Here is an 8,534-nt window from a genome sequence, read left to right as displayed (position 1 = left end):
AACGAGAGATGACAGAGAACTGAGACTGAATTTCCAATGGTGTGGCTCTCCGGGCCCGAGGAGAAAAACAGATTGTACGCGGAGTTGGAAGTGAGTTCTGTGTGTGAAATAGCACGGGAGAGAATCCGAGAAGAACGGCGCAGTCGCCCTTCGGTAACGCACTGCTATTTCGCCATAACGCAGGGTGAAGGAAAAAGCCGGCTGGAAGCCGCCGCCATATGGCCAGGCGGTTGTCTGTGTGTGTGAGTCGCACTCGAGGAGGTGAGCAACCCTCGGCAGCTTCCCTGCTGCGGAGGGAAAACAAACAAACCCCTTTTGCCACTCTCAATCCGCGAGATTACACGGGATTCCCGCGAGGGTCAATTGATCACTGCCTGCAATTCTGACTCCGCGAGATACCATCGCGTGTCGCGCTGAAAATAGATTAATTCAAATTCATTGGCCTTTGTTTGCGCTGCCTCTCGAGAGACCACCAGCCAGAGTTCACCGAAATTCCAGCGTTGCTCCCAAACAAGACGGCAGAGAGCTAACCAAATAATCAAGCCACTTGATTAATATTTTATCACACTAATTGGCAAACACACTTCTTCCATCCACCACTCGAAAGGATAGGTAATTGTCCTCTGCGATGCAAACTATGGCGAATATTTATTGGCCGGGAACAGAGACAACAATTTACAACATCGAGGTTTTAGTGTAAATATTTAGAAGAATCCATCGGTATAGATACGAATGATAAACAGCTGAGAAGCAGCTCTAAGAGCATCTAATTTGGGATTTGTTTAGTCATCGCAATTCACTTCCACATCCACACGGCAGTTTCCCATCATCTTGGCCTCTAAGAAGAGAATCTCCCTCATCATCGTCACAACCAAGAAGTTCACACGGTGATCTTCACTCGTGGGCAGAGACACGCTGGTGAGATGCAGTGCTGGAGATTTCAGGTGGAATTGAGAGACCTTCTTGAATCCCTCAATGCCCTGGTAGCTGTAAATCTGCACTTCCACACCTTCTTCCACGAACACCAGAAGCGTTTCGTCGCGCAGATGAAGAGCTGTGAGGCCAGAAGGCTCGTGGCACGGAAGCGTCTGGAAGATGCTCTCGCCGATGGCGTTCTCATACAAGTAGATCAGATCGTGACGTCCAGGAACTGTGCTTTTCCTCCTCGAGGCCACAGCTATGAGCTTCCTTCGGTGCAGAGGATGACCAACGGTCAGGGCAATGATTTCTCCAGTCAATTCCTCAAAGGAAGGCTCCTTATCCGCATAGATGATTGCTGGTTGTGATTTGAGATTGTGACCCTCTTCATCGGCGATTTCATTAATCTTGTCGTTCATGAGCAATTCCATCAGCCACATATTCAAAGCGTCTTCTGCTATTTCCTTCAAGTCTGTGACATTGATCTTCTGGGCATTCGCTGCAGTGAAAGATGAATTATGACTAACTTCCTGATCGGTTCCGGAAAGAGCGCCCATTGCAAGGTCGATGAGGATTTTCTTTTTGGCCAAAACATACTTCAAAGTGTTCAGAAATACTTCTTTCGTCATCAGAACTTCAACTTCTGTGGCATTAGCAGAAGCACTAACATGTTTATCATCATTCTGTTCATATCGATTAAGGATCTCTACAAGTTCGAAGGTGGTGTCAACGAAAGCTTTCGATCCCTGTTTCATCAATTCTTGGAACTTGTCGAAAAGTTTATCGCCAACTATTGCATCATCGAAGATATTAACATCAAATGCGTCAGTGGGATTGTATTGCTTCAGCAAATTCACAAGTGTCTCATCATCTTCGAGACTCATATCAACAGCTCTGGACATTCTCCTCCTTCTCCTCCTGGAATTCCTTCTGATCACTTTAATATGCTTCCCATCAGTGACTGCCAAACCGAGATTGATCTCTTGAGGGATGAATTTCATAGCAGCGCTCAAGGGTTTCTTCCACTTCTCCCCAGATTCGCCGCGAAGATCAAATTCCGTGACATCATTCTCCTCATCAATGGCGTAAAAGTGTCCTGGCCGAAGACCATTCTTCTGGATGGAGTGGAAGGTCTGGTCCATTTGGGTCAACTTGATGAGATTAAACCCATTCCATTTCCACACGGCACTTCCGCTTTCGCTGCATTTGTCATTCGCCAGACTGCTTGCCACCAAGTGAGCATTTCCTATGTCGTCTTCCACATGAATCCACTCAATGATTTGCCCCGTGTTGATTGTGGTCAGGAGAGCGAAGCGCTTCTCACCAGACAGCCACTGATAGAGTTTGCTGCGACATCCAGCTGAGTAAATAAAGTAACTCTGCCCATTGTTCTCGTAGAATAGATGAGATGAGATCTCCTCGCCCTTCTCCCAAATGCTGTCGTGCAGCTCGAAGTAGCGGAAGAAGCAGATGTCGTGGCGACTTCTGCTCAGGAGACTATTGACTTTGCGACACAGTTCCGCATTCAGCTTTTCCGTGTACTTCACCTTCTCGGCCAATTTTTCCCAATTGCCAGTGAAGTTCATCATATTGGCGAAGTCAATTTGGTTTATTGCTCCATCGCCCTCGAGGGACTCTTCAATGTGGCACTTCTTGAACACCCATCGACCACTAACTGTTTGATTGGTGGCTTTCCTCCTCCAAAGGACATTGTCATGCCAATTCGTGAAGTTTATCCCCGAAATTATGTGCTCTGTGAACATATCCTCGACCTGCAGATGATCAAATGACACCGGAGTCGTGATGATGAGATCGGAACTGAGAAGAGCCACACTCCGGATGTTTTGGTTGTTCACCTCGCCGGATGTCGTGAGGGAGTTCAGCACCCGCGCCAGCTGGAAGCTGGCCGAAGTCTCCACTGTCTGGTCTCCGTAGGTCTTGAGGGAAAGAGTATTGAATTTAGGGTAAGAGAGCAATATAATTCAATACAATTTCACTCACCATGAGGGTATTCTCGTGCTCTTCCGGCAATTTCACTCCATTGACAAACCCATCAACACTAATTGGTTGATTGACCTCCACATCAGCGACCACGAGAGTGTCTTCAATCTCCTGCTCAGTGTGAAGAGTAATGTACTTTGACATGGGAATTCCATTTAGGAATCCAGTCTCAATTGATTCTGCATTTACTCCGGGATGGAAAGTGATGTTCACTGAAAATGAAAGAGGTGTCAATGAAAGTGTCTGTGAAGTCATTGATTAACTTACTGAACAAATGCATGTCTTCATCCTTCCAAACTGCCTCACGAATGAGTTGACCAGGATTGCAGCCCACAATGGACTCCGCTGTGAGATTTCCACCAATGAAGATCTCTGGAGTCTCAATAAAACTGTCGATTGGATATGTTCTTGGGTATGTTGAATCGAAATACACATCTCCGTGTATTTCCACCGTATTGTACGGATCATTGATGATCACATTTTCCACCAAGTCTCTGAAATCGATCCCATTAACGAAGTTCGCACCCAGAGAATCCCTGAAGAAGGCAGGCCTCGTGAAGATCTTCTTGCCAGTGAAGTTGAAAACCTTCTGGGATTTCATCTGAATTCCTTTAACGTACTCAGTTATGTTCTTCAAATCATTCAGATATCCATCCACGATTAAATGATCAACATACGGATGATCTTGGAGGTACACATTTCCCCAAATGTGATGAAAATTATCGTTGAGATCGTATGAATAGAGATCCGTGAGTTTATAAAATGGAAATCTGTTAATCTTTCCATTGAGAATCAATCTCTGCACTGTTAAATTCCCACTAACAGTGAGATCGCCGTCGATGACACTGTATCTGTCCTGGGTGAGGATGCTGGACACGTTCAAATCATTAATGAACGCCACTTCGACGCCTTCAGTGACGTGTAAGTCTTTCTTGAAGGTTTTGTGGCCAGTCAGAACGATTGTGTCATTTGATTTTGAAACGAGATTGCTGAGGAAGTCCTTAAAATCTCTCGTGTTGACGTTACTATCCACGGACAAATTCCCGTTGAAGTTGATCTTGTCCAGGAAATTCACATCCTTCGTGAAGACATTTGATTCATTGAGCCAGATTGCATTTGCTGCAATTTCAGTGAAATTCTGACCATTCAGAATTTCCAGATAAACATCTCCATGGATTGTGAGCGAGTCAATGGGCATCTGACCTGACCGGATGGCTTCCTGTAAATTCCCTGCATTCTTCAGGAGACTCTCAACCTTCTCAATTGACACGTTATTGAGTCTGCTGACATGGAGAGAGTCAATATCAGCATGATCAATGTGGAATGGGACTTCAATAGTTTGTTCTCTGGATAAACTCAATCGCCGGCGATCGAAATCCTCCAAATCGATGTCATTGACCAGAAATTTTCCAATTAAGTCTGCCTTCGTCTCCAAATGATCGACTCTGAGCTCCTCAAATTCCACATCAGCATCGAGCTCGAGATCTTCGGTGGTGTCAATTAAATCGTGCACCTTAAATCCATTGATGGTATCGCTCACTTCCATTTTTCCGGCAATAACATCTACGAAATCGCCCAGATCGTCGTTCTCAAATATGATCTCGGCCTCCGTGTGCTGCTGCCCGGACAATTTGACGCTGTTGTAATCCAATTCCGTGACATTCACGTCATTAAATAGTCCATCGAGGGTCAGAGCATGGAAATAGATATCACCATTAATCTCTTTGATATGCAGTTCCTGCTCTGTGTCTCTGGTCACATATTCCTTGAGAGGAACACTATTTAGAAGGCCTGAAGTTAGCGTAATTCCAGAGCTAAAAGTTACATTTTCGAAGGACTTGAAGGCAACTACATTAATTGTTTTGTCAGTTGTATAGACAGCATTTTTCAGGATTGAGTCCAAATCCATTCCATTCAAGGAATTGTTAACAATAATATTGCCTTCGACTCTAAGATCACGAAATAGGCAAGCAGTGTGTACTGTTTTCGTCTCCAGAAGAGTGGGATTCTTCAGAAATTTATCCAAATGCCTTCCCTTGATCTCACCATCGACCTCGAGTCTTCCCACCACATTTAGTTCCCCAAAAGTCGTCTCTCCAGGGATGTGCTGATCTGAATTGATGGTGATTATTCTTTCCACGTCGAATCCATTAATGGTTTTCTCAGCATCGATAGAAGTAGCAACTGAAAATATTTGAAAGCTATGTTTTGCCGGCTTTTAGGAGAATAGAAGATTGCGCTTACCGAGTGTCTTGAATTTCTTACGACCGGTAATAACCGCGGTGGAGGGTTTATCGGAAGAGCCATTTGATGCCCACAAATATCCTCCAGGGAAGGTGATGTTGTTCAGTGAATCAATCCATAAATCATCCACGAAGAACACTTCCTGAAAGGGAAAAAAATTATCATAAGGAATTATCAATAAATTGTTTTTTTTGTTACTAACTCCGTTGATTTTAATTTTCTCAAGAGAAATAGGACGATTTGTCATGACGATGCTCTGCATAAACTTCTTCCAATCCACATTATTGAGGGTGTTGAATGTTAAGTTACCGGAAATCGTGATATTATCATCGGCAAGGACATCGGAAGAGTTAGATGTGTTAAAGAGCTGGGAGACATTAATTCCATTGACACTCTGCTGGACAGTGAGATCTCCAGTGATGTGAAGCGAGCCAAATTCCAATGTTTCACTCTCAATCGCACTTACTTCCTCATGAAGAGACCTGCCATTTACTTTTCCACGCACATCTTCAACTTCCAGCGGACCAGTAATTATCAAATCACTTTCTATGGCAATTTCCTCACTCCCGCTGAACACGAAATCACTGACTGGTATTCCGTTGATTGACTCAACATCCAGGTACTTTACAATCAGTTCTGTGGCATTAATCTGTCTGGTCTGTCTCTTCCCGCGATGGTGGTCATCAGGCGTCAGGATATACATTCCCTCTGTGGAGAATTGGCCATTCGACGCGATGGTGCCCAGAGAAATTGTCCGAGAGTCCCGAGCTTGCGTTTTCTCTGGAACCTTTGACATCAAAGCACCGAGATCATCATCAATTTTGTCCAGAATGTCAGAAAGTGTTGGAATATGCACTCTAGAATCATCGGGAGTCCAGATTTTGTGGCCGACGATAATTTTGTGCTCTCTCTCGAATTCCACTTGATCCGCAGCCACTTCAAATGCTTCAGTTTGGAGGGATTTCACCTTCCAGTGTGCGGAAATGTGGTTGAATTCATTAACTTTCGCTGCATTCTTCATACTATCCAGCGCCTCTTCCAGAACTCTGTCCTTGTGTTTATCGAGTTCGCTAAAGTATTCGTACATCATCTTGAATTCCTCAAGATGCTCCAATTCTGGTGGGAAATCCGCTCGCATTTCCATGTTGAGGAGGAAAAGGCCAGAGTCTGCATCATCGCGTGGAACGAGGATGGAAATATTCCTGTCATGGCGAATAATGGTTGATCCTTCCAGTCCCCGTTCTCTGTCAAAATCCAGCATGCATCTGATGCCATATTTTGATTCAATGTCCGACAGGATGCAAGGAACATTGGGAAGAACGCTGAAGAACTTCCCATTCCACAGAAGAACCTCGAGTTTAGTGACAATGTGTTCGTGAAGGAGCACTCGATGTTGGACTAGAATTATGAGGTCATCCCGATACGTTTTGATCACGATGGGTAGCCAGAAGTCCACGAGACCAAAGTGGCCATGATGGATCTCCACTGGTTTCAAAGAGTCATCCTCCAGACGCATGATTTGGGGCTTGTTTCCGCCAATGGCCACATGAGAGAATCCCTCGACGTGAAAACTCGCTACGTGCGCGACTTCAGGAGACTCAATGTCCAGAAAGTGTGTGAAATGTTGATTAAAGCTGGACTCTTTGGCATACTTATAAAGAGCTGTGATGTTCTTCTGCGGAATGGCGATTATTAGGTTAGAACCATCTTCCAGGACAGCCACAGAAGTGCTGGAAACGTTGAGAGGGATTGTCTGGACCAGCCAGAAATCCTTTGACGCATAATCAAAACGATAAATATCCAAAGTCTTGTGCTCGATCGTCTCACTGAACAGCATCACCATTGGATCTTCCATTAGGGAGAAGAAATCAATTTCCGTGAGGGTTTTCTGCAGATTCCACCGCCAAGAAATCGTAAGTTCATCGAAATCAGTACCCAAATCAATCCATAGCAATTCATTGGCTATTCCCACTAATGCTATGCCTTCGGCGGCCTTATCTTCAGCATCCCACCGGGAAAATCCCTCGAGAGTTGTGGGAGTGGAAGGCAATTTTAGTTCCCTCACGAACTCATAGTGTCCCTCCGTCTCTTTCAGCAACACCACGCTGGAGTTGGTGATGCCGATCAGGGAGTGTTTGCCCAGTTTCCGCTGATGGAGGGTTTTCCAAGAGGTGACATTCTCTCCGAGATCGAAGCTCATGTCTTCCTCCACGGAATTCAAGTACAGAACATCACGATAAGTTTGCATAAGATGAGGAAATCTGATGTGGAAATCAGAATCGCTCTCTGAGCTCTCATCTACTTGGTTCGTGGCCACCCGGCGACGCTTGAAGAGATTCCCAACACTGCCCCAGAGATGAGCAGAATGCAGCTTGTGCGTGTCAGGCGCACTTCCATGAATGTACTGATTGTTCTTCACCGCGTTCAAGATCTCCTCCCGGATCGCATCCGCCTCGTAGAGCGCCTTTTGCGAGACACGTGGTCTGGCGTCAGTGGGATTGAGTTCTCTGCGCAGCTCCTGGACTTCACGGAGGTGCTCCTCGGTGACCTCAGCGGCGTCGGTCTGCAAGTGAGCACACATCGAGGTTGGTCTTGAGTAATTGGCTAATTTGCTTACCGCAGAATAAATCACCTCGAACGGCACAACACGTGGAGCCAGCCACATGAAACCGATGAGTGCAATAGAGAGAATTCGCATTTCTTTTCCTTCAGCACAAGAGCACACAGTTCAACAATTAATCACATTTAAATTGCCACTAATTTTCTCAACACAAATCACTGCAATTTCCCTGCTTGTAAGATAATCTTAATGGCCAGCTAGTCGTATCGAGACAGAGAGTTGGAGGAACACTGCGAAGCGCTCATCAATTGCCGCAAATCCTTATCAGTTTGGGTGAAAGAATTCATGCAATGCCGAAACGAGTTTGGAATTTTCACGTTATATCATCACAGCCAGTAAATAATTGACTGAGAAATATGAGTGTTGTGAGAGGATTTGCAATAAAGAATAGAGTGAGAGCGATTCGCCCGCAGAAATCATGATTATTGTTGTCATTAGAGAAATGTGTTTGTTTTCACGAGTAATTTACCAGAGCTGCGGAAGAGATGGACAATTGAAAAGTATGTAAAAAATGAGGAAGAATAAAACAGGGATGATTTCAGTTATGAAAGATGCAAAGTAGCATCGAAACACTAAAAGTTAATAGACCTCTCGATTAATTACATCGTTCTGCATTATTATAATTAATTCATCTAATTGCTTCTGAAGCTTTAATATTGGAATTACGTGAAGAAGATGAAAATCAATGTTTATTTTGCAATTATTTCATATGGAGAAAATCATTATTTCACGCGCTTCACGCCATATTGTT

At 44.6% G+C, this 8,534-nt stretch overlaps 1 protein-coding gene across 2 annotated transcripts; it reads right to left on the bottom strand.

Moving 5' to 3' along the window:
* Positions 1–431: 431 nt before the first annotated feature.
* On the bottom strand, positions 432–8,071 carry LOC132263698 (uncharacterized). 2 transcript variants are annotated; one of them, XM_059763609.1, is made up of 6 exons: positions 7,781–8,071; positions 5,366–7,726; positions 5,164–5,305; positions 3,187–5,103; positions 2,920–3,131; positions 432–2,855 (listed from the first exon to the last, which is right to left on the bottom strand). In XM_059763609.1, the coding sequence occupies exons 1-6, from the start codon at positions 7,859–7,861 to the stop codon at positions 783–785; spliced, it is 6,786 nt and encodes a 2,261-aa protein (XP_059619592.1). In that variant the 5' UTR covers positions 7,862–8,071; the 3' UTR covers positions 432–782. The 2 variants fall into 2 exon arrangements, with proteins under 2 accessions (XP_059619592.1, XP_059619593.1); XM_059763610.1 differs by having other exon boundaries at positions 7,796–8,071.
* Between the last annotated feature and the right edge of the window lie 463 nt (positions 8,072–8,534).

The sequence above is a fragment of the Phlebotomus argentipes genome, unplaced genomic scaffold, assembly GCF_947086385.1.
Source record: "Phlebotomus argentipes unplaced genomic scaffold, Phlebotomus argentipes genome assembly contig_39, whole genome shotgun sequence".
Classification (NCBI taxonomy): Eukaryota; Metazoa; Arthropoda; class Insecta; order Diptera; family Psychodidae; genus Phlebotomus; species Phlebotomus argentipes.
The sequence above is the reverse complement of the archived record's forward strand: the minus strand, read 5'-3'. Positions and strand labels throughout refer to the sequence as shown.

Coding starts and splice junctions, on each gene's coding strand:
- LOC132263698 (XM_059763609.1), bottom strand. CDS start 7,861: ATGCGAATTCTCTCTATTGCACTCATCGGTTTCATGTGGCTGGCTCCA. Junction 5,306..5,365: donor AGAAAATTAAAATCAACGGA/GTTAGTAACAAA, acceptor TTTCCCTTTCAG/GAAGTGTTCTTCGTGGATGA. Junction 3,132..3,186: donor TGAAGACATGCATTTGTTCA/GTAAGTTAATCA, acceptor TTTCATTTTCAG/TGAACATCACTTTCCATCCC.